Source organism: Carassius auratus, chromosome 9 (assembly GCF_003368295.1).
Source record: "Carassius auratus strain Wakin chromosome 9, ASM336829v1, whole genome shotgun sequence".
In the NCBI taxonomy this organism is placed as follows: domain Eukaryota; kingdom Metazoa; phylum Chordata; class Actinopteri; order Cypriniformes; family Cyprinidae; genus Carassius; species Carassius auratus.
Window position 1 is genome coordinate 28,900,287 of NC_039251.1, and position 26,245 is coordinate 28,926,531.

At 37.9% G+C, this 26,245-nt stretch overlaps 3 protein-coding genes across 5 annotated transcripts in view; all 3 read right to left on the reverse strand.

The window, feature by feature from the left end:
- pknox1.1 (pbx/knotted 1 homeobox 1.1) overlaps positions 1-7,709 on the reverse strand; it is a 10,429-nt gene extending 2,720 nt beyond the window's left edge. The window contains exons 1-6 of one of the 3 annotated variants that reach the window (XM_026272427.1): positions 7,601-7,709; positions 6,374-6,470; positions 4,495-4,625; positions 4,093-4,264; positions 3,813-3,983; positions 3,613-3,727 (exon numbers count right to left, since the gene is read on the reverse strand). In XM_026272427.1, coding sequence (XP_026128212.1) covers positions 3,613-3,727; positions 3,813-3,983; positions 4,093-4,264; positions 4,495-4,625; positions 6,374-6,424 — 640 coding nt within the window. In that variant the 5' untranslated portion in view covers positions 6,425-6,470; positions 7,601-7,709. Of the gene's footprint in view, positions 1-3,612; positions 3,728-3,812; positions 3,984-4,092; positions 4,265-4,494; positions 4,626-4,846; positions 5,141-6,373; positions 6,471-7,600 lie in introns of those variants that run through there. The other 2 variants (XM_026272429.1, XM_026272428.1) reach the window with 2 other exon arrangements.
- A 463-nt stretch (positions 7,710-8,172) lies between these two features.
- On the reverse strand, positions 8,173-14,825 carry LOC113108978 (neurofilament heavy polypeptide-like). Its single transcript, XM_026272426.1, has 4 exons — positions 14,751-14,825; positions 14,382-14,487; positions 10,722-11,894; positions 8,173-8,620 (listed from the first exon to the last, which is right to left on the reverse strand). Exons 1-4 carry the CDS (start codon positions 14,793-14,795, stop codon positions 8,460-8,462), a joined length of 1,485 nt encoding a protein of 494 aa, XP_026128211.1. The 5' UTR covers positions 14,796-14,825; the 3' UTR covers positions 8,173-8,459.
- A 1,330-nt stretch (positions 14,826-16,155) lies between these two features.
- LOC113108980 (calphotin) lies at positions 16,156-26,175 on the reverse strand. Its single transcript, XM_026272431.1, has 7 exons — positions 25,859-26,175; positions 25,532-25,592; positions 24,772-24,871; positions 21,031-22,629; positions 16,857-16,920; positions 16,620-16,744; positions 16,156-16,456 (listed from the first exon to the last, which is right to left on the reverse strand). Exons 2-7 carry the CDS (start codon positions 25,574-25,576, stop codon positions 16,425-16,427), a joined length of 1,965 nt encoding a protein of 654 aa, XP_026128216.1. The 5' UTR covers positions 25,577-25,592; positions 25,859-26,175; the 3' UTR covers positions 16,156-16,424.
- Between the last annotated feature and the right edge of the window lie 70 nt (positions 26,176-26,245).

Below are 26,245 nucleotides of genomic sequence, written 5' to 3' on the forward strand. Positions count from 1 at the left end.
CCGCATGTAACAAAAATAATCAAATTATCTACTAAACACATGCATCAACAATAAGTGTAAAAGTATTTAAATGGAACAATACATCATAAAATAAACAGCACTGTTTATAAGAAAACATTTTAAAATAAAAAGAAAATATGGATACATATTCCTTATATGAATAATCAATGTCAATAATTACTTAAAAGGTACACCGTGTCATTTTTAGCGGCATCTAGCGGTGATGTTGTGAAATGCAACCCCCCCCCCCCCCCCCTTAGAGAAGCTACGATTGCCGACAAGGCTAAAAATGTTCTTTGGTAAAGACAGCAGAGACCGAGAGCAATGAGATTTCTTTATAAAAGGTAAATTTATGTGTATGGACTGACTTAAGTAATTAGATACAACAAAGGTTGTATCTTGTAGTAATGTCTTTTAATGTCCATAGCAGATTGCTTTTGATGTTTTATGGGGCTTTTATAGAAAGCACTGTGACTTTCTGATTGAGCTGATAATATGGAAATGCTTAAGAGGGTCAGAAGAAATCATTGAGGAATGTAATAACAATGATAAGCAAAATGTTGGGAACTAAGTTAACAAGTATAGAGAGTATATATAAAGAGAGTGTGCTGAGTAAAGCTAATATCAGTGCTTTACAACTATAGGACAGGAAGAGCTAAATAAACTTACTGTATCTAAACCAACAACATGTTTATTAAATCCTGTACCCACTAAATTAGTGAAAGAGTTGTTACCTGTTGCCAAAGAACCGCTTCTTTATATCATTAACTCATCATTATCTTTAGGTCACGTCCCAAAACCATTCAAACTGGCGGTTATCAAGCCTCATAAGCCCCTTTCACACTGCCATTCTGGCAAATAGAGGGGTAAAGTGTTCCTGTAATTGTTCCCTGGTCACTAGATTTGGCACTTCACACTGCCAGTGATGAACCGGTATATGTGCGTGCTTTCACACACAACCCTTGAAGATCCCGTAACGACACGTGACATCAGCGCGTGACGTGTCATGTACGAGTCGACAACGCTTGGCACTTTATACTTTAACTGAAGCAACCAAACGATCTCGGCGTCAGCGCGGAAAGTGAGGAACTAACCGATCTCTGCTTCCTTACAGTTTGCACATATGTTTTCGTCGCGAATGTTGATCTTCCTTCAAAACAGCCAGTAAAAGAGTCGCACGATAACGCGCGTCATCACTTCGATACGGAATTAGATCTGGCTTTTGTTCACACAGCTCTCGTTACGGATCGATTACCGCAATGTTACTAGGTCCCTGACCCGGGTTCAATTCGGTAATCAATTCCGGGACGTGGTTGATTTCACACAGAAGGCAACCAGGCAATGTTACGGGAATATTGCGGGTCCGACGTGCAGTGTGAAAGGGGTATTATTAAGAAACCAAAACTAGATCCTAGTGTACTGGCAAATCATAGGCCTATTTCAAATCTTCCATTTATGTCTAAAATTTTGTGTCTGCTCAACTGAGCACCTTCCTGCATAAAAATGAGCTGTATGAAGAATTTCAGTCAGGCCTCACCATAGCACAGAAACTGCACTTGTTAAAATTACAAATGACCTGGTCCTTGCGTCAGATCAAGGCTGCATCTCATTTCTAGTCTTACTTGATCTTAGTGCTGCGTTCGACACCATAGATCATGACATACTCATAGATAGATTACAAAACTATACAGGTATTCAAGGGCAGGCTCTAAGATGGTTTAGATCCTACCTGTCCGATCGCTACCACTTTGTTTACTTGAATGGGGTGTCATCTCATTTATCATTAGTAAAATATGGAGTGCCACAAGGATCCGTCCTAGGTCCCCTTCTATTTTCAATATACATGTTGCCCCTTGGTAATATTATTAGAAATATACGAAATTAGCTTCCACTGTTATGCTGATGATACTCAGCTATATATCTCAACGAGACCAGATGAAACTTCCCAATTATCTAAGCTAACAGAGTGTGTTAAAAATGTAATGGATTGGATGACAAATAATTTTCTCCAATTAAATTCGGATAAGACAGAGATATTATTTATTGGACCAAAAAACACTACACAGAATCTTGTAGATTACAATCTGCAACTAGACGGATATACTGTTACTTCCTCTACAGTCAGAATAGATGTTATATTAGACAGCAATTTGTCTTTTGAAAATCATATTTCCAATGTTACAAAAACTGCATTCTTCCATCTTAGAAACATTGCCAAGCTACGAAACATGTTTTCTGTTTCTGATGTAGAAAAGCTAGTTCATGCATTTATGACCTCTAGACTGGACTATTGTAAGGCACTTCTACGTGGTTGTCCTGCTTCGTCAATAAACAAGCTACAGGTAGTCCAAAATGCAGCAGCTAGAGTCTTTACGAGGTCAAGAAAATATGATCATATTTACAGTCATATTTTACAGTCTCTGCACTGGCTTCCTATTAAGTTCTGTATCAGTTACAAATTATCATTACTCACCTATAAGGCCCTAAATGGATTAGCTCCTGCATACCTAACTAGCCTTCTACCACGCTACAACCCATCACGCACCCTAAGGTCACAAAACGCTGGACTTTTGGTAGTTCCTAGGATAGCAAAGTCCACTTAAGGAGGTAGAGATTTCTCACATTTGGCTCCCAAACTCTGGAATAGCCTTCCTGATAATGTTCGGGGTTCAGACACACTCTCTCTGTTTAAATCTAGATTAAAAACGCATCTCTTTCGCCAAGCATACGAATAATGTATCTTTTAAATATCGTAGCTTGTCAGAGAACTACGGCTCTGTGTAGTAAGTGCCGCTCCATTTGAAAGCATGTGATGGACATTTACCGCTAATAACAGAACCGGCTTTACTAACGAGACACACATGACAATCGCATGCGATTAATCATGCAGCCCTAGTTAAAATATAAAGACAAATCAGAACTGTTCAGCTCTGAGCAACCCACAGTGGCATTTCATTTCTTAACCCACGTTTTAAACGAATTGGGTGAACCTTTTGGCGCATTGAACCATTGGCCATAGTCGCATTGGCTTTGAAGTGGTGCTTCACAGACCGATCGTTGTTCAAGTCGAACAGGCCTAATGATTAATTTAACCATTCATAAAGAACCATTTACTTCACTCATGAATTAATCAGCCATTTGAACGAATCAAACAATGAATAAATGATTCAATGACTTAATCATTAAGATATTTACCACCACCTACTGGCAGTTTTAGTTTATTACTTAGAGTATCATTTCATTTAAGAAATAATTTAATATTTTCATAGTAATAATAATAAAATTAATTATTACAGTTAGTTCACCCAACCAAAAATGACAATTCTGTCTTCATTTACTCACATGGTCCAAAAGAGTGTATATAATTTTATCAAACAAAGTATTTCTTGCTGAACCTACTTTTTGTAATCTCTGTCTGAGGCTTTGCACAACAACGACTTTAAATTATCTTTTCAGAGTAATTTGTCCATATTTGATGTTTGATTAATTAGATTAATCACCACATCATGTAATTAATTAGATAAAAAAAAAGTAATCGCTTACCAGCCCTAGTTCGAATAGGACATATATGATTGTAACTCCAACCGCAATTCATAACACACAAACATGTACCTGCGACCATTTGTGATGGATTGACTGTTGTCACTGTAACACTGCCTTGTTGAAGACCATGTGAGGACGCCACAACACCCTGGGGGCTGAGGGCACTTGAGAAAGGGTTGGACAGCTGCAAAAGAATAAATAAATCACACAATACGTCAAAGTACTTGTTGCGAGTATTAGTGTCTAAAACAAGAGGAAAACGGCTTTACGTGGTCGTGGCCTGGAGAGTACGGGCTGCCTGCCTCTCCACTAAGTAGGGTCTCACTGTTCATCTTGGTCTTGAGGCAGGTAATGTAACGGCTGCAGAAGTCCTTGCACAGGTCACTCACTTTCTCTAGCTCTAACAGATGAATCCTCAGCACCTGGATGGCCTTAACCATCTGAGAGCAGGGAAACAGCCATGTCACTCGTCAGCGTTTGAAGTTAAGTTCAAAACTATGTATACATCATAATATTAGCTATTTTGTCCCCATCTGCTTCATCTCTTACCAAGTTGTCAAGGTCTGGGTCTTCACTAAAGAAGGCTTTGCCGTCTTTCTCCTGACTGCGTACAAAGTTTTCAATGTCAACATTAAAACTGGCAGACGTCACGCAGTCAGAGCCCTGAGTGGACTGCTCACACTTCTCAAACAGCAGGGCCAAGAGAGGGAAGAGGGGATGTCTGTGGAGGAGAAAAACCATGTGTCATCAATGTTGAAAACAGTTGCAATACATGAATATCAAATAATGAACAGCACTTATTTGAAAAAAATACTTTGTAACCTTACAGATGCGTTCTACGATCTATTTTGATCAGAATGTTATGAACAAAATATTCCTTTCTTTGAAAAAAACTTTAAGGGTAATGCATATTTATCAAATGTATTGTGTAAATCCAGACACTCATGTCACCTGTATATACAGGCTTTGTAGACATCCATTTGTGTTTGTGGTTCAGTGGACGCCGGGCTACTGGAGCTTCCTGTGCTTCCATTGGCAAAACCCTGTTCAAGGTCATTCTCTGACTGATCCATGATCTGCATCTAATCCAGGAGAAAACAGACAAAAAAAAGATTATTTTTCATATACTAACTGCACTTTCACTGGTCACCGGGACATAAAAACTGCATGAATAGAAACAGCAGTAAAATGTGCTAAAAATCTCTGAAAAGGTTTGATGACTTTGCCCCAAAATAAGGGGCCTTTTCATATTCCTTTTCATATTCATTATACTTTTACTACGCATACGCAAGGGTTTACGCACCAACTTCATTTGCGTCTCTATCCAGAATGCCGGTGTTGTGCCAAGAACTTAAACAAATGCTCAATGTCATTTGTTTTATCAGTGTACAGTACAATATCTTGTTCTTCTTGTGTCTCACTTTTTCTTTGCTTTGTCTACCCCTGATATGGACATATTTTTTGTAATCTCGTTGTATAACGTTATGAGTTCTGTAAAACAAAATTATTTTTTTAAAACCGTTGAAGAAATGTTGTGCTTATTGATGTTAGGGATATAGTCAACATATAACCACAGACAATTTATATAACATTACCATCCAGGGTTGGACTCCCAATCGAAGGGTTGTGGGTTCTAGTCTCGGGCCGGACGGAATTGTGGGTGGGGGGAATGCATGTACAGTTCTCTCTCCACCTTCAATACCATGACTTAGGTGCCCTTGACATCGAACCCCCAACTGCTCCCCGGCACCGCAGCATAAATGGCTGCCCACTGCTCCGGGTGTGTGCTCACAGTGTGTGTGTGTGTGTGTGTTCACTGCTCTGTGTGTGTGCATTTCGGATGGGTTAAATGCAGAGCACAAATTCTGAGTATGGGTCACCATACTTGGCTGAATGTCACTTCACTTCACTCACTTCACTTACTTCACTTCACTATATTTACACAACGCACACATACACTGCATATCAAAACCTCAACTGTGTGCATGCTTCAGTGGAACCAGACGATAGGCTTAAACGTTTCCCAGCTTGACTGTTAAAAGCAGATGATTGGCTTTCCAGCGGGAGGGGCGGGACATGTGCATACAACCAACATCTTTGCCGTTAAGGGTTTTCCTTATATAGTTGTATTGAGGAAGTGGCATGTCTCTTATAAATTGTCTCTCCTTTACATCACCTCCAGATGTGCACTTTAACAGTTATACTTGTACTCACAACGACTCATAAACAAATTATTATAAATAAAAATGATATATATTATATAAATAAAAATCTCTCTCTCTCTCTCTCTATATATATATATACACACATACACATATAGAATTAAATATGATCAACCAATGAAATTTTATGATGATCAATGACTAAGCCCGGTTAATTAAAGGATTAAAGGCTTTTTAACTTTACTATACAAATGCCTTATTTAATCTTTTCAGTTTAAAATGTATGTCAGTTCTTTATTATAATTTATAATTTGTTATCCTATCTAGCAAAAAAATATTCTAATTAAATTGCTCTTTTGGTAAAAACAAAAACAAATGGTAGGATGGTTTCACTTGATGATAATTGGTGTAAAACAATAAAATGTTGAGATTAACTTCCTGTGTTTAAATTTGTAAAATGTTAAGGCTAAAACTAAATTATGAGTAATGGGGGGGGGGGGGGTATGATGCATTTAAAACTAGTTTGGTTTCATGCCGAGTTAATAGTATGTTAGATAATAGTGCATCAAACAGATTTATTCATTCTTGGGGAGAAAAAAATAAATAATGGGATACCAAAGTGTGCGGTTCTCATGGAAAGAAGCTTTATTTGAATATGTCACACCTACCTGCTGGTCTCCCTCTTGATATTTGTCTATGGACACAGACTGTGCATCCATCTTATTCAAACCTGGGGCATTACAAGATCAGGCAGCCGGAAACGACCTGCAAGTGACCACATCATGCAACCTTTTTAAAGGCTCTAGTCTCAAATAACATTACAGCAGTTATTGAAAACTCCAGTCCAAAGCATTTTTTTTCCCATTTCCAACAGATGTCATATGCATCTAATCAAAGGGGGAATGCCTGGAGTAATCTTGCAAAGGGAAGCCTGAATGTATTGATATGCAAATCCAATGTTATATTGCGTAGAGCGCCATGCTTTACAACACAGACATTCACTCACACACACTGACACATCAATGCTTGAATATTTAAATCACGTCTTGCGACTCTGGGGTTGATCAATACACATGATATTTATTTCCCAACAAAATACAACGCGTACTTTACATATTGGCAAGGACGTTTAAGTCAGTCTCAATAAGAATGCATTCGATAATTTCGTTTACAAACAAAAATGAAGTCTAGCTAAAGCGCTGTTGGTAAAAAAAAAAGAAGACATTTTTCTGCACTAAATGGAGACGCATATCAGTCTGCTGTTCGTTTAGGCACTGACTGTGACTGTGACTAAACTTTGAAGAAAGAGAGAGTTCTCGTCGGTCTAGTCGAAGGTAAATGCTCTCGTTATTTGGATTGGGAAGTAGATGTAGCAGCGTGTGCTAAAGCAGGAAACGCCATGTTCCTATGTAACAAACGGACAGAGCTGTTAGCTAGTGCATTATTAGCCCGCTAGCGAGCTCACACACAGCACCAATCCTTCACGTTTACTGCACATGAGCGCTGTCCTCGATGTGAAGGGAGTTTATAGGCCGTTAACGTGCGATTTGAATTACGTGAGTTTAAAAAAACAACAACTGTAAAACGGTCAATTTATCCCGAGACTGTCGGCTAGCGCTTCTCTGTCCTGACTGAGAGATGGAGACCCGGGCCTTCACTCAGAGATCGCCCTTGACAGAATCAAACCTCATGTGCCTCAAAAAGCAGACATGTTTTTTTTTTTTTTTCTCCATCTAGAGATTTTAAGGATAAGAAAGGCTCGACTGTCCCATGCTACTCCCACGAGCCCATAACAGCATATGCTATATTTCACTGAGCCCCGGGCATTTTTGTGTGCTGCTCGGATTGTTTGATTGATAGGGAGCGGAAAAAGACGAGTTTGAGTGACAGCTTACCTGGGTGCCAATCTTCGTCACACTGACAAGCGGCTGCAGCAATCGGGATCCGCATTTGTCGCGCTACGTCATCACGTACGGGGACGCAGGGCACTCAGCTCATGAATATTTAAGCAGGGGGAGGAAAAGTGACGTGAGTCCTCAGCGAATCTCTCAAACACACCCCGTAATGGGAGTAACAGGATAAGGACAATTAAAATATGTGCCATTTAAGTGCAATTTATTTGTTTGATGTTCTGCCCAGAAATGTAACCACTTCTTTCAGGTTTGTCTACATTTTAGATAACTCTTTGCATTCATGAGTTTTAAAAGGATCTTGCAGTAGGCAAATAATTTTTAAAAGTACAGAAATGTCTTTTTTTTTTTTTTACAAATTGCAAGGAAAAAGTCAGAATCATGAGCCATATACATTGTAACATATAAGTCAGAATTGCAATAGACATAAAATGTCACATTCATAATTTTTAATTATGTTGTGGAAACAAAGATTCTAAGATAAAATCTGAATTGCGAGAAGAGATTGAAAGAAATCGTAGTATTTTTGCTTAGAATTTCAAGAAACACAATATGAATTTTGAGATTGAAAGTCACAATCACTTTTTAAAAATGTTTTAATTATGCGGCAGAAACCAATAATTAACATGAGGCAGAAATTAGTCATAAAACATTAGTCTCACCTTTTAATTAATTCAGGAAATACAGCATTTCAAACATTGGCCAAATTGATGAAGTTAAATCATTTTAATTCCATAATTATAGAATTCTAGCATAAAGCTTGAGATTTGCCAGTAAATCATCTGAAGAACAATGAACATGTGGAAGAAGCAGGGTTGTGGACAAAGGTAGCAGTACCATCGGCTCAGCGTCTGCCTGCAGAAGGCTGGGGCAGACGGTATTTAGACAGCTCTACATCCATATCAGAGAAAGTGTATATGTTGTACTGGTGGTGCTGCAGGTTCTTGTACGTGCTGTTGTCAAAGGGCTCCGGCTCCGGCTCCGGGGCTTTCTCTGGGGCTTTTTCTAAGGGAAATCAATAATGTAAGAGATTAAATTCAAGACATGTGGAACTGGGGAGAAAAAAAAACACCAAACAAAATGCAACTGACAGCAACAGAAAGTCAAGAAGTTGTTTCAGAAAAAAAATACACATACAATGAGTACCGTGCCCAAGGTCCAAGTAACTGAACATTTCTTTTAGACTGGAAGATAAGTGTGAATAAAAATTGGTTTGTATAAAAATACAAACCAAATTAAAAATTAAACTACAAGGTGAAGTGAACATAGATGGAAAAACATTTAAGAGAGCCGAGGAAGAGTCTTCCTGTTAATTCCTTACTCTTCAAAAGGGATTCTGATTTGAATCTTCACACTTTCATGGGATTACAATAATCACTTTCAATCCACAGGTGGTCCTTTATAACAAAAAGGTGTGAGGGGCCTCCAAGGTTTTTACCTAGACTACAGCCGTCTGACAGTTTCTCTCACAATCACCTTAATTACTCAGTCATTTCCCGTTTCACCTACTACAGCTTCAGTCAATTAAACCTTCAAGTAAACCAGATGCTTATAAAGACAGGTTATAAAACAACATTATAACACCCACAAGTTACAGCCTTAGTACACAAACTATCAAACACCCCACTGAACCACAACGACATAACGGCTTATTTGTTATTACAGAACAACACAATTAAAGCATCCAAGATTAAAAAATGAAGGATTTGACTAATGATGTTGGTAAGTAATCTCTATATAAATGATCTCAATCGCTTAAAAACATCAATATGGGATGCTGAAACCGCAACATGAATGGATATACTTTAGTCTTCATGTGGGGAAATATTACCATTAATGTAACAGGATCAAACAAACAACATTTCACAATTTAAGAAAATATGTACATCAAGCATAACATATAAATAAGCCCTAAGAGGTGCTCATACAGGGACAGAAAATGTGAAAGGAACAGAAGAGTGAGAATAGTGCTTTACATTGTCCATTAAGAAAAAAATATATATAGATAGATAAATATATGATTATATAAATATATAAGCTCTGTGCTTAACTGTATAATTACACCGTAACAAGGACACCTTAAAATAGGGTAGCACTTTATTTTACAGTCCTGTTCCTCATGTATATACTATGTACTTATTATAGTAATTACAATAACTATATAATAACTAGGTACTAACCCTAAACCTAACCCTACCCCATGTAGTTACCTTGTATTACCAGAACTTTCTTAGATAAATACACTGTAAGTACAATATAAGTACATTTAAGTACACGTACTGTAAAATAAAGTGCAACCTAAAATAGTGTAATCAAGAAATGAAATTAACCACTACTATTCTACCCCTCCAATATGCTTAAAATGTGTTCATACATACAGCAATTTTATCAAGTGGGAATATTATTGGTTTAAGTAGACGTTCATATTGAGGAGTCATAGCTTTTGAAAATCTTTTAAAATGCAAAATGCATCATTATTATCCATTATGATGATGATATGCATGAATGAATCTCTCACAGGAGACACTACACAAAACTAGTTACTGTGACTTGCCTTTGAAGAGCAGGACTGTAGTCAATGCACTGCATCAGTTCGCATTTGCATGAAGATTATTAACTATCATATTTATTCTTTTCATTTAGCTAGGGCTAGGTGTGTGAACACCTTGCTGATGAAAACAGAAATTCACAGGAGGGGGAGCACTATTATAGTGACTATACAGCACTTTTGTTAATATCACTCTCTACAGAACTACTGTGAAATGAGTTGTAAGGTTAACTATATTATTATACTACAATACAGACAGAAGAGTAGTGAGTAATGAATAGAATAGAAGCCATTTTCAACCTCAACCCAAACAACCAGCTAAAAATAATGAATAAGTCATGCAAATTTCTGAAAATGCATTAGTTAATAAAAAACTAAATAAGAAAAGCAAATGTAAAGCAAATGCATAATGAATATTAAAAGTTGCAAAGCCTTTGTGCAAAAGCAATCCCACTGCCGCCATAAAAAGATATTAGTGTTGAATAAATGGTTAGAGAAATGTGTTTCTGTGATGTGATGGATCCAGAGAAAGAAACAGAGTAAGGATGTGTGGTGTACCCTCAGGTGTCTCCACAACGGTGGTCTCAGCCCGAGCCTCCACAGCATCAGCGGCCACAGGTGCAGGGTCGAGCAGCTCTTCTGAAGGGGGTGCTGGTGTTCCTGCCTCAGCTTTGGACGATGCATCTTCAGGCTTAGCTGCAACATCTCCAGAAGCCTCAGAAACTCCTCCATGACTAGCTTCAACAGCAGTTTTTACTACTTCTGGAAGACTGGCTTCTGTAGGGACTTCTGGGACAACTTCTGCAGCAACTTTGACAGCATCTTCAGCTTTGACTTCTGGTTCCTTTTCAACAACAATCTCCTCCACAGCAGCTGTTTTAACATCTTTTGCGTTGTCCACTATCGTATCAGTAGTGTCGGCTTTAATGTATTCACTGGGCATTTCTGGAATCAATTCAGTTGTTGAGGATGATACCATAGGGGCAGGATCAATGAGGGTCTCATCTGATACATCTGGTTTGACACTTGGTGCAGGGACCTCTTCTGGTTTTGCTTTAGTCACAGTTTTTGCCTTTTCTTGAGCTTCTCCAAATGAGGCAGATTCAGGCAATGCTTTCTTTTCAACATGTTCAGTCGTCAGACCAGGAGCCTTCTTTTCAACATGTTCAGTCGTCAGACCAGGAGCCTTCTTTTCAACATGTTCAGTCGTCAGACCAGGAGCCTTCTTTTCAACATGTTCAGTCGTCAGACCAGGAGCTTTCTTTTCAACATGTTCAGTCGTCAGACCAGGAGCTTTCTTTTCAACATGTTCAGTCTTCAGACCAGGAGCTTTCTTCTCCTCTGCAGCTTTCTTTCCGGTTTCTGGCATTTCAGTCTTTGGTTTCTCATCATCAGAATCAGAGTCTGAATCAGAATCACTGGAGGATGAGGATGAAGAAGAGCTATCGTCTTGATCTTTTTGTACTTTTGCCTCAACATCTGAGGCCTTACTTCCTTTGCTTTTTGTGGAGACTTCATTAGTAGGTGGGACTTCAGTGATCTTTGCCTCTTCAGCTGCTCTATCAGCGTCTAGACAGCCAGCTGTGGTCTCACTTGCAGCGGCTGTGGAAACAGCCTCAGTGATTTCAGACTCACCTAAAGCAACATCTTTGGAAAGAAATCCTGTGGCAGAGAGCTTAGAAGGGAAGGCAACTGTGGGCTTGTAGGCTAGAAGAGAGGCCCTCTCATCGGCTGAGGAAATGGTAAATGGGATAAAATACATGAGATTGTTTTTGTAGTTTATTACATTTGAGAAACCCTCCTGTTCAATGGAAATGTTAAACCCAGCAAACACCATAAGAAAGCCTTGCACACCCTAGCAAAGTCTCTTTAAAGCTTGTCAGTCCACTTAGCAACCTCCAAGGCAGTTTTATATCTAGGCATAAAGGCATGAAGGTATAGCAGAACTTGACTGTGGAAGAAACAAAATCTGTCTGCTTAAAAAAAAAAAAAAAAAAAAAAAATAAGTTAAAATCACCAATAAAGTCTTACAAAAATGTAGGCTGAGCATTTTTTAGCAAAACCAGGGCTAAAAAGAGATTTTTCATTATAGCCCAGCTAATTTGCAAACACACTGCAGAGTAATAATTTAATTTAAAAGACAACATTTAAATAAAAAAGGGGTACTTATAGCAAATCATGGTTTATAAGTGTGAAAAAAGAAAAAGAAAACATGAAAAACCCTTCAATATGTCCCATACCAAACAACATAATTAAAACCATTACTTTGCACAGTACTACAAATTGTTTGTGAAAATGTCACCTTCAACAGTAAAAGCACTAAAGATATCTGCATGACTATTCCTGTTCAAGGGATGCTTCAAAGGAAACTTGTGCATGCTTTTAAAACCAAATCATATAACTGCATGAGCTTCCATTGTATGTCCTCAACAGTTTCAGCCAAAAGTAAATGATGCTTTTGGAAGCACATGTCTTTAGAAAGCATGAGGTTGAAGGTATGGGATATAGTGATCTATTTCAGAGGCTAAGGGCCTGTCCAAAATACCCACACTTGCAGTCTTGGCCACTTTAGAGTGTGTGCATGTGACAGGAAGTGCATGCACAAGACTGTCCCAGGTCTGAAAAGTGATAGTGACCTTAATGCAGACTAAACCCACACTAACCCTTATAGTGCTTCAGGGCAGTAATTGAGGCTAAGTGTATCCCATCATTCATCATGGAACTCATTTGCCCCAAAATTGTGAGAAAATCTTGATAAATTTGTCAGTTAAATTAGGAATTAGATCAAATTTGGAAGTAAAAAGAAAAGTGTTGCTACTGTTGCTCACTGCATTGGTGCACAGGATTTTATCACTAAAGCCCCTTTCACACTGCACGTCGGACCCGCAATATTCCCGTAACATTGCCTGGTCGCCTTCTGTGTGAAAGCAACCACGTCCCGGAATTGATTACCGAATCGAACCCGGGTCGGGGACATAGTAACATTGCGGTAATCGATCCGGAACGAGCGCTGTGTGAACAAAAGCCAGATCTAATTCCGTATCGAAGTGATGACGCGCGTTATCGCGCGACTTTTTTACCGGCTGTTTTGAAGGAAGATCAACATTCGCGACGAAAACATATGTGCAAACTGTAATGTAGCACAGATCAGTTAGTTCTTCACTTTCCGCGCTGACGCCGAGATCGTTTGCTTGCTTCAGTTAAAGTATAACGTGCCAAGCTTTGTCGACTCGTACATTACACGTCATGGCTGATGTCACGTGTCGTTACGGGATCTTCAAGGGTTGTGTGTGAAAGCACGCACATATACCGGGTCATCACTGGCAGTGTGAAAGTGCCAAATCTAGCGACCAGGGAACAATTACAGGAACACTTTACCCCTGTATATGCCGGAATGGCAGTGTGAAAGGGGCTTTAAAGAGACAAGTTCATAAATCCTAATCGTTAATTTCACACATTAATCCTCATGTTGTTCCAAACCTTTATGACTGCGTTTCTTCAGTAGAATGTCAAATAAATTCAGTCTAAATGGCTGAAATCGCTTATATAACCTTTTTTTCACATTTTTAAAATAAGCCATTTTGAAGAATGTCTGTAACCAAACAGGTACCTGTTTTGGTATTTTTTGTCCATACAACAAAAGTCAATGGGAATCAAAACTTTTTGGTTACCAGCATAATTTTCTTTTGGGTGAAATGGCATGAGGATGAGTAAAAAATGATATTATTTTCTTTTAGGGTGACCAATCCCTTTAATTAGAAGCATCACAATCAATAAATTGTGTCGTTGGTTTCATATGAGGACATCTAAACAGACATTCATTAGTTTATTTTAATAAGCAAAATATAGATTACTTATTTATATAAAAAAAATATGAAAAGATTTTTTTTCATTATGTTGTATGTCACCCCTAAAGTCGTCATGCCCACTCGAACTAAAGGAGATATACGTAATGTAAGTATAGACTCATGTAAGTGCAAAGACAACAGGTGTGGGTAATTGATACACGCCCCAAATGTAGATGAAAATGGCTCAAATCACTTACAGAACCTCAAAGAACAAATATTAATCAATTACACACATAATATGATCATGCTGTAGACAGATGAGGAGTTAGGTTGGAGTATAGTAAGTGAAGATCTCACAAACAGGACATTGAGGACTGAAACTCGAGATGGGCGACATATGGAAAGAATAAAAGCATGCCCTTACTCTTACTTGAAGCCTTTGCCTTCTTTGCTGTTTTGGGTGGGACGTCTGTTTTAGTGCAGAGAGCTGCAATAAATGAGGTCCGAGGTGTCCCCCAGCCCTCACGCAGGACACCCTGTACGAACACATAAAAACATTATTAATCCACTAACATTTTTAAGTGACTTTAAAATTAAAATTAGTTACTATTATACAGTTTATTTAACGTAATGTAATATTTAACTGACATTTCACTTTTAAGGTTATAAAGGACAGAGATTTAAGGCCTGTTTTAACGTGTCTTCACCAAAATCTTATGCGAAAGGCTCTTCAAACACATTTACAAAGTATCTCTAGACCATTTTAGAAGAAATACAGCGAAAGTTAGATTATTATTACCTTGATAGATCCAAGTCGACCTAACCTGAGCAGGGACGTCGCCATCGTTGTTCTCCTCTTATTATTGTCCGGGTGAAACTCACTGATCCGTGATCATTAGTTCCCTCAAAATTAAATTGTTTTATTTTAAAGCACGAAAGAACTTAATGGAAGTCTTTCATTACTTTTACAGAATAATGTCCTTGCCATTTAATTTGATAAATGCAGAAGTGAAACGTGTTCATAGTAAAATCGTTTGCTGGGTGTTTTACACATACAGCATTCTGCAATCTAGTATGGTCCTTACAGATTAAAGACGAACAAAACCGATTTAGATATTAAGTGTAGCGTATGTCATGTTTTATTCAGGGTTCGTGCAGAAAATGCTAAATGAAATTCCAGGACTTTCAAGGACTTTTAAGCACTACTTGGTTTTCAAGGACTAAAATCAGAGATGATAACAAACTATTTTGTTATTATATTCAAATTCTAATAAACTAATAAAACTAAATGGCACAAATCAAGTGCAGCACGAAAGTAAAAAATAACTGTGGCAACTTTCACATTTCAAATGATATTATGGTATATTGATATTATGCCATGATATTATTATGCTTTCCTTATTTAAACTATTATTTTTATTATTATTTTTCATGAATATGATTGGCCTGAAGAATGAAAGCTGTATCATACACTTGGGAAATTATGAGCTATATCACCAATTATCAGTAAGGTGTGTGACAATACACTAAGCTCATTAAAAAATACAGCTTCTTGGTTCACTAGAATGAGACAATATTTGAATCCTATTTTTATGATTGACGATTTTTTTTAACACAATATTTGTCTCTTCATCACACAAATGAAAAAAAACAAAACAATGCAGTTGTATTTTCTAGAGCTGAAACAAATAATTGTTTTTGTAATCAAGTAATCTACTGATTGTTTTGACAATTGAGTAATATGATATTTAACAAGTACCTCCTTACATTACATCATTTTGGGGCTTATATAGATGAAATTCATTAGGCCCATCTAAATAGCCATATAATACACGGAAAGGTGAGAATATTGTGCAGATCAGGGGCATGCTCAACACAGATTTTGTTTTAAAGATATTGGTTTTACATGCTCAGTTGTAGTTATTCTGAGCCATTAAAATAAATAAATATAGCTCTCATTACTTGTATTCTTATATGTCCAAAACTGTAATTTTTCTCTCTCTCACACACACACACACACACACACAATTCTTGTTGAAACATTTTAAACAAAAATCAATGCACATATTTAATCAAATACTCATGTTATAAAAGATAGTGCTATGCAGGCTTATCCAAAAAGTATGATGAAATATACCACTGCACACAATTTCATGTGCATTTTATTCACATCATTTCTAAAAATAAAGCACTCAAACCAGACAGAAGATGTGCGGCTCAGTTTATTCAGCTCTTTTCCCAGGTATTTTACACTAACAAACATTATGAAAAGCAACAAGCATTTATTCCACAGCTAAGCTTATGCTTTCTTCCATGTATGCATTATATATAACACAGGTCGTTTTGTCCATCAGACATAAGAATATTTGAAAAATAGCTATTTAGTAAGAGTCTCACAAAAGGTTCACTTTTACAGATTAAAGACATTTAATAGACTTCTTTCACAAAATTGGCACAGGAGAGGATCAGAATTTTACTTGGAAGACACATCATCAAATTTAGGCTCTGTAAATAGAAAAAGGGATGTTAGTCAAATGCACAGCAAAAAAAAAAATCAACTATGACAAATGCATTGACACTCAAACAAAACTGAAAACTCAAGTTACTGATGTTTTATTCAGTAGGAGTATTGGAACTGACAATTTTAGATGTAAATAAATGTACACACCAGGGAATTTGAAGTCAGGGAAGGAAGACAGATCACCACCACCGTACAACCGCTGCAGTTTAGTTATTTCCTCAGCAAGAGCCTTCTGATACTCTGGACCGGCATCAACTAAACCACCAGCGGAACTGAGGAAACATGAAAAGTAACTTTCAATGTCATTTAAAAATGTAAGATCACAAAGATCAGCGTCACTCTTCAGAGACAAGCAAGAGAGTATGATAGTAAAACACCACGTACCCGCTTTTTGTGGAGTATGCACGAATTGAATCCAGGAAAATTTTCTGAATGGGGTCCAATCCAGCTGGCAATCACAGAAAACACAAGCGTAAATACAATCTCTAAGAAACAGACACGCATATGGATGCCAGAATCCTTGAAATCTTGTACAATAAAGAAGAAATCGGTCGTCTTTAACCCTCATGCATGAGAAGAGTGCCTGGTGTGGAGACTAGATCTAGTGAACTAAAGAGAACGGAGTCAAAGAGCAGTTCAGGCGGTGAGTAACTTAGACAGAGGTTGCATCTACACTGAAATGAAACGGAAGCATTTCATGTCATAAGAGTGATTGTGTAATAATCATAAACAAATACACGATCATTATTTTAAGCAATCGTCATACATTCTTAATTTTGCATCCTGTAATAAACTGTTGCTTCCCTTCCACATACAGCAAACAGTGCAATCTCAATCTCACTCAATGTACAATACACCATATAGGAAAAGTGGGTAAGGAGCATTTCATATTTAACTTTGACAAATAAACCACAGTACACAGGAAAAGATAAGAGGATAATTAACCAATCACTGATATCATGCGACCCCCTGGGAAGAAAAGTGAGACACTGACAAAGAAAGTGCGTTTGGGTGAGGAAAGAGCAACAGGGAAGAAAGGTGAGGTCACAGTACATTTACATGTTAACATAGTCTGAAACAAACTAGTCAGAACATAGCAATGCATCACCTGTGAGATCTTAAACCTAAAATTTTAACCTAACTGTGACTTTAACAGGAAAGAAAACCCAACATTTGTTTGACAAAGTGACAATTTCTAATGAAGCACAGCACATGGAGTGTTATCTTTACAGATGGTGGAGTTGGGATGGGGCATAAATGAGAAAACAATTGTGCTAATAATTTGTATATAATAGGACTGTCAATTAAATCAATTAATGTGCTAATACATTTACAAAAAAAGTGGCTTTCAAGACTATATACGGTTTCATTCACATAATTAAATTTTGCTTATATTCCAAAGAAATCTATTTTGCCTGTTTGCCTGTTGTAGACTTGAGAGACATTTATACAGGACCAAAGTGTTGTTTTTTCAATGGTCAGTCTATAGAAATATGCTAAAACGGACACGTCTTGTGTCGTAGTTCGCCGTTTTTTAGTGCCTTGCGCAATGAGCATTTCATGTTCTTCAACTTTGTAAAAGCATGTGGAATAAAACATTAAACTAATTAAATGAAACAAACTGACATTAAACTGATGGCCAGTAAATTAGCACTTCAATATAGGTAACTACTAAAACTATTTTCACAAAATTTCACATTCTAGTCAACATGTTATTTTCATGTCTTTGTAATTAAAAGTTTCATGTAATTAAGTTTCAAAAGAAAGCCTATACCAAGTGATTTTTCAGTGTGCTAAATTCATGACAAATTGATAGCCCTAGTAAATACAGTCATTCTCTGAGGAGCGAGGACTTAAAGACAAAGTATTTCACTGAAAGAAGCAAAAGAAAGACAGGAGCAGATACAAGAGGTGCTGGTCATATAATTAGAAAATCATCAAAAAGGTGAATTATTTTACTAATTCAATCCAAAAAGTGAAACTTGTATATTATAATCATTCATTACACACAGACTGATATATTTCTAATGTTAATTTTTTTTTTTTTTTTAAAGAAATAAAATGTGAAATATATCAGTCTGTGTGTAATGAATGCATATAATATATAAGTTTCACTTTTTGAATGGAATTAGTGAAATAAATCACAATTTTGATTATATTTTAATTACATGACCAGCACCTGTACATGGAATAATGAACAACTCCATGAACAGAAAAGAAGGGAAAAAAGAGACCAGTGTAAAAAAAGCTGATAAAATAATAAGCTGCTAAAATAATAAATATAACTGAAAGGTAGCAGTCAGTGAAATTACACAGTGAAAAAACATGCATTGCATAACATGAAGACTCAAAAAATTACAAACAAACATATATAATGCAGACATGCATTAAGACGGATGACGGACACTGAGACTGGCTATATTCATGGACAGAAAACCAGGGCACAGACTTAAAATATGCAAACAAAAAGAAAAATGGTGTGCCATCTCTGACCCAGCTTAGAAAATGAATATAGCCATGATTGAGCAACTTGAATTTCTATTGTGATGTTGTAGAGAAACAATTAGGGGTGTCACGGTTTCTAAAGATAGTATTCTGTTGTCACAGTTTTGGAACAATTTAGTAAAAGATTAATTGGAAATTTAGAAAGTGTGTCATTAATACTTTATTAAACACCATGAAGGTTTACTTATCCAATATCATTAGCCAGAACTCATGTCACCAGTTCCTTCCTTCCTCTATAAAACAAAACGATTTAACGATTAAACGATTCTGGCGAGACGATTCACCATATCTTGTGGATACTACTCCTCCAATGTTGCTAGAAATAGGAGCCGAGGACAATTATGATATCTTCTGTTAGAGCGTTGTCGTCATGTTGTGACGCGGGCTATGAGTAATGCACAAGTTGATGATAAATCTGAGTCTAAGAACATGGTGAATAAAAGTTTAAAAATCCCTTCCATTTTTTGTCTGTATCACATGATGATTAGACAATGGAACAGAAATCTGACTTTGGCTGTTTTGGCAGCTAATTGGGAAAATTCAGACCCGCCTAAGAATGCCTTGACATATGTTAATGATTTTTTGAAGCCTGTCAATTAGCAAAAGCATGTTTTAGTAAAGCACAGGAACACATTAAATGTCTTTTTGACTGTAGTACAGAGAGACATTCTTTCCAAGCGGGTGACCAGGTACTCGCATTGCTGCCCATTGTTGGATCACCATTTCAAGACAAGTTCGTGGGCCACATACTATTGCTCATCAGATTTCTGATCCTAATTATTTGCTTAATACTCCAGATCAAAAAAATAAAAAAGACGAGAGTCTGCCACATATATTTGTTAAAACATTATGTTTTTGGATGTGGCAAATAATAAAACTGTTGTTTTGTCAAGTCTTTCTGTTGTTGATTACAGTGTTGAGTCGAACTCTGTTGTTGATGGTGGCGAGGTAGAAGAAACCAATCCTGGGGATTCCATTCTTTATGGGTGGTTGCGGAAGTCTTAAATATTTAATTCTTTGCATTCTCAACTCAATTATTTAACCGCCACACAGAATACTGATTTGAGTAATATAATTAAAGAATATAATGCATTATTTCCAGATATTCCATCTAGCTAAAATTTGATCGAACATAACATTGCCGTTGGAGATTCAGCCTCAATTCATCAGCATTATTATTGGGTGTTGGGGAAATCTTGCATCTTGCATCACATCCACACCAAGTTGGAAGCTATAGATAAGTATCCTTTGACCATTACCAAGATGTTTGGGCATGGCTGGATTTTATTGTTGTTTTTGTAGAAATCTTTCTTCTGTTGCAATGCCCCTTAATAATTTGTAGCGGGGAGGAGTAGATTTTTATTGGTCTTCTGTTTGAATTTGAGAAAATTGGACCCTGTCCAATTGCAGATTGATTCCAGTAATATGGTAATATGGTCTTGTTACAGAGGCTTTAATTGTCCTTCTCTAGGATGTCCAATTCTTTTCAGCTTAATTATTCAGTAATGGAGAAAGTGGCACTGACTCTGATTTGGGCCGTGCAACACTTTAAGGTCTATGTAGGGTCATCGGATGGAACTTTAGTGGTGTAAACTGACCATAATCCTTTAGTTTTTTTGCACTCCCGATAAAAAAACTAAAGGAACCAAAGGAACAACACATCCACAGTAACACAAAGTTTTATAGAGAAAGGAACAGGTGACATGAATCCTGACTGAAGAGGATCCTAGCCACACCCAGGCTACAGCAGCATAACTGTTGTTGTTGTTTTTATGAACCGTTTCACCCCTAAATGCATTTGCATGTATGCAATAAACTAACACATGGCAATGCAATGCGAAAAGCTAATGACACACTAATAAATTAATATGAAATATAAATGAAAATGAACTGTATAAATGAAAGGGTAAAAATGCATTGTGATTATATCTACCATTAGCATTACACATTTGTATTTATAAAACCTGTAACCGAAATTGAAAAAAAAAAATTGCTTTCAAAATCCCAATATCCCAATTTATTGAAAGGGGGTTATAGGGGATATGGTGAGTACCCTCAGGCGTCTCCACAACTTCTGCTGGAACTTCAGTAGCATCTGAGATCACAGGGGCAGGATCTATCAGCTCTTCAGCAGGAGCTGCCTCTGCGACCGGCTCAATGGGACCAGATTCTCCAACTACCTCAGCGACAGCCTCTAGAACTGGGGAAGCTTCCACCACAACTTCTGCAACTACTTCACTGACAGCTTCTACAACCTCAGCAATTGGTTCCTGGACAGGGGCATCTTCTGTAGGTGCATCTTCAGAGGCTGGTGAAGCAGGGGCTTCAGGAGCTGCAGTGGCTTCACCAGCAGGGGTGGCTTCAACTTCATGGGCAGCAGCTTCAGCTACAGGAGTGGCTTCAACTACAAGAGTGGCGGCTTCAGCTACAGGGGCAGCTGCTTCATCTACAGGAGTGGCTTCAGCTACAGGAGTGGCTTCAGCTACAGGAGTGGCGGCTTCAGCTACAGGGGCAGCTGCTTCAGCTACAGGAGTGGCGGCTTCAGCTACAGGGGCAGCGGCTTCAGCTACAGGAGTGGCGGCTTCAGCTACAGGGGCAGCTGCTTCAGCTACAGGAGTGGCTTCAGCTACAGGGGCAGCTGCTTCAGCTACAGGAGTGGCGGCTTCAGCTACAGGGGCAGCGGCTTCAGCTACAGGAGTGGCTTCAGCTACAGGAGTGGCGGCTTCAGCTACAGGAGTGGCTTCAGCTACAGGAGTGGCGGCTTCAGCTACAGGAGTGGCTTCAGCTACAGGAGTGGCGGCTTCAGCTACAGGGGCAGCTGCTTCAGCTACAGGAGTGGCTTCAGCTACAGGAGTGGCGGCTTCAGCTACAGGGGCAGCTGCTTCAGCTACAGGAGTGGCGGCTTCAGCTACAGGAGTGGCGGCTTCAGCTACAGGAGTGGCTTCAACTACAGGAGTGGCTTCAACTACAGGAGTGGCTTCAACTACAGGGGCGGTTTCTTTAGCTACTGGGGCAAAGACTTCAACTACAGGGGCCGCGGCTTCAACTACAGGGGCCGCGGCTTCAACTACAGGGGCCACGGCATCAACTACTGGTGTGGTTGCTTCAACTACAGGGGTGGTTGCTTCAGCTACTGGGGCAGCGGCTTCAACTACATGGGCCATGGCTTCAACTACTGGTGTGGTTGCTTCAACTACAGGGGCCGCGGCTTCAACTTCTGGGGTGGTTGCTTCAAATACTGGGGCAGCGGCTTCAACTACAGGGGCCACGGCTTCAACTACTGGGGCGGTTAATTCAGCTACTGGGGCAGCGACTTCAACTTCTGGGGCTTCAACTACCGGGGCAGTGGCTTCAATTACTGGGGCAGTGGCTTCAATTACTGGGGCAGTGGCTTCAACTACAGGAGTGGCTTCAACTGCGGGGGCAGCAGCTTCAACTACAGGAATGACTTCAACTGCGGGGACAACGGCTTCAGCTCTGGATGCAGCAGCTTTGGCTGCAGGCGCTGTGGCAGTTACAACTGGTTCAGGTGGAGGGGCAGCAACAGAAGCAGCAGCAACTGAAGCTGCAACCTCTTTCTTGGGGAATTCCACATATGATTTGTGCTGGACAAGTTTTTCTATATCGAAGTAAGTTTTTGGTGCTGCTTTTTCTAGGATGGAGGGGGAAGGAGGGCAAAAAAAGAAATGTAAAAATTTGCTTCATCATTTGCATTATCAGGCTGAATGGAGACCGCAAAACTCATACAGCAAAATAACTTACCCAATTTCTTCAACAATTAGATGAGCATCCACTGAAGATGGTGGAGCTTTGAACACCTTATAACCTGACTTGTGCATGTCAAATTTGAACTATGGCCAAATAAAGAAATCTAACAGGAAAAGTAACCTAAACAGTTCACATTCAGCAAACCCCATTTTCATAAAGAGATGAAAGTATTGTACTGTTAATACCCTTATTTTCACCAAAAAAAGTGAAAAGTGAAAGTTAAAATGCAAAAGATTACTTCATTATTCCAAAATTCTAGAGTTATTGAAGCTAAAAGGCTATATATTCTCATATTACCATTATTTTAATGTAGCACCAAATAATTGTTCTGAATCAGATGACACAACTCTTCACAATATATTTGAATTTGTGATCAAACATGATCAAACTGTGGTGCCAGCACATAATTTAATATTGATAATAAATATGAATATAAATATAAATTATTTACAATTAGTTATTTCTAAGAGGCATTTTCATATTTATGTCGCAATGTTCGGCACAGAACATGTTTGTTCAGCTTTTATTTTCAACAAGAAGTCACTTGTTGGATAATTTGGCTTCACCAAATTCTCTTTAATGAACTGAGGGAGTGGCTTCATGAACGCATTCATGCAGTGCATTCTTTAACACCAAATGTCAAGGTGACATATATAAGCAGTAAGGAGATCCACATATAGCACTAAGCATATCTGCCAGTACAACACCACATGGCAAGCCCTCTGCCACCTCGAACCTCAGAGGAACATGGTACAGCAATAATTATGGATAACAGGTCATTAGGTTATCTTTAAGAATGCCATGGGACCAGTTTTACTCTTTTAAAGATGCCCATAAAGAAAGAAATATATATATATATATAAGATCTGGGCCTGTTGGTTTTAGGTAATATAACATTTATTTCTTAAAATTACATTTTTATTTTAACCTCAAAGCTCACATACTCCATTAACTGACTGAAGTTTCATAGACCTATGCAAATTTCTATTTCAAAACCACTGTTAAACCCTTTTATTGTCTGATGTAAGTTATAGCTTCTATAAATCAAATAATTTATGTACTTAACAAGTACTGCGTGTGCCTAAAAGATGCTGGCACCACAAATCGATCTGTTATTGATTTTAGGAGATTCTGGACCATCTTTACCATTTGCATATACAGTCATTGCCAAAACGTCTGCAAACACTATACATTGTGATGACAGTGTAAACAGTAACAAAATGGAACACATTTGATTCTGGAATACATCCTAAACTTGACAGAAACATTTGAAATTTCTTAAAAAAGAAAGAAAGGTATTTTAAACATGCGATCATGTTATATTTGCTTGTATATTTTAATTGGTCACATATTATTTTGGATTAGAGTGTAACTATATATTTTCCAAATATCTTTTTATTCTGTATCTATATTCCATAGAAACATATTATTTTACATATTATAGAACTTATTACTTGTCTGTCTGAAATACCTGATTATGACTGTCCAATCACTGAGGTCTAAACTTTATAGCTAATGCTATAAAATGTATAGCACTCTCTTCTTCTTCTCCCACAAAAAATTATTAGAAATGATGCATTTAATTCATCATCATAGCAGGCTTTGCATTTAGGCCCTGATCACAATGTTAGAGTTGCATCAGGTGACTGTATTTGTGATTTTGTGAGTAAGTGAGTGTAAATAAATTTGATTGTAAAGTTTGTTTATTGTTTGTTAAATTAGAAAAATGTGCAGAAGTAAAATTTGACCGTCTTAATATTATGTCAAAGAGTTTGAACACTTTTGGCAATGACTTTTGTACAGAGATTTATCTTTGTGTGGTATTACTCCTACATGACACAGTAAGAGACAGGAACAAAACACACTCCAGCAGGTTCAGAAACAACAGCTGAGGTTAGAGGATATGTCCCCTGAACCACACAAACCTCAGTTTTCCCATGTATGGTGTCAAGAAGTTCTCCTCTCCCAAATGAATGGCACATGACATATACAAAACTATTGTGACCTGAATTAAAGAAAGATTTACCTTTGTTGGACTTTTTGGACTTCTTGCTGTCCCCAGATTTGGAGCTGAAAGCTACAGCTGGAGCTCTTCTGATAGAGCTCAAGCCCTCCGTCTGCAGACACTAACAAGAGACACACAAAACACCTTACAAAAGACTTCAAACAAAACCAGACTTCAAAGAAACACAGCACATCCCTACGAATAATCACAACAACCTTTCTGCAGTTCAATCTATTCTACTGACACACTGTTTGCTGTGGTCTCAAAGAAATGTACCAGCAAAAAAGTACACAATGTACTCAAGGAAAGTCTGCGAGTTGACCAACACTTTCAGCTTTTCCAAATGGACATTTAAACAAAATATGTTAGGCATTTTTAGGAACAATTTCTAAAAAAAGAGAAAATTTAGAGGGGAAAAGCACATAAAACCTGAAAATAATTTTTTTTATTTGGAACTCAAGTCATTTTACACTATTTCAGATGCAGGGTTCTGATGAATAAAAAGTGATCCACACTGAGTAAATGCACTTTTTAATACCAGGAATGCTTTCATGTAGATAATGTGGTGCATGTAAATACAGCACAAAGAATGTATTCATGCGTCGAGTCTGAATGGATTAAATGCTTCAGTGCTTTAACATTCGAGCAGCATTAGCTTGTGTCCACAAGAGGACTTGGACTGCGCTGTTTCACACGTTTAAATAAAACGAATATGTAAATGCACTATAATATGCGTGCATATTTCATAATAAATGTCGAGGGGAAAAAAACGGTGGATTACCCTGATAGATCCGAGCCGTCCTACCCTGAGCAAAGAGGCTGCCATCTTTACTGCAGAAACCCTATGAGGAAAAACAGCTGCATAAATCAGGGCGACAAAGTGTGATTGTAAATATATAACATCGTCAATTTAAACCTCGTGCATTTAATGTTACTGGAAAAAAATATATATGTTACTTCAGAATTTGAATACTCGAAATCTGTTCTGTTCTGTATTTTTATATCTAGCAGATTGCAACGATTTAGAAAATGCAACAGCTAACATTGACAGTGATCGGTGTTTGTTATGCCCATCATCTACAAGAAAATAAAAATAAATTCTATTTACCTAGATGAGATGATTTGTGTGTTTTGTGCAGGTCAATGAGCCACTGGATCCTAAAGTTACCTGCCTGGGACAAATCTTTAAATCAAAGCTCCAGTTTGATAAAATGTGCACGAATGAGTACACTCAATAAAGCTCTTAGCGTAGTAAAAAGCAGTGTTGCACTGAATTACAGCACACTAAAGAAGCGTCCTTGCATAACGAACACGCCCCCTCCAGAACAACATCAATAAAATTATTGCAATCGTGTCCTGTACAAACGACGTCATGTTTTTTACACGTAAGCATGTACAATATTAAGTTAAATAGAATGCTAATAAATCGTTATTTTTTAATAATACTGAATTGTCATTAGCAGCGAAAGCGTCCTCTTCGGTACACTCTTCATGG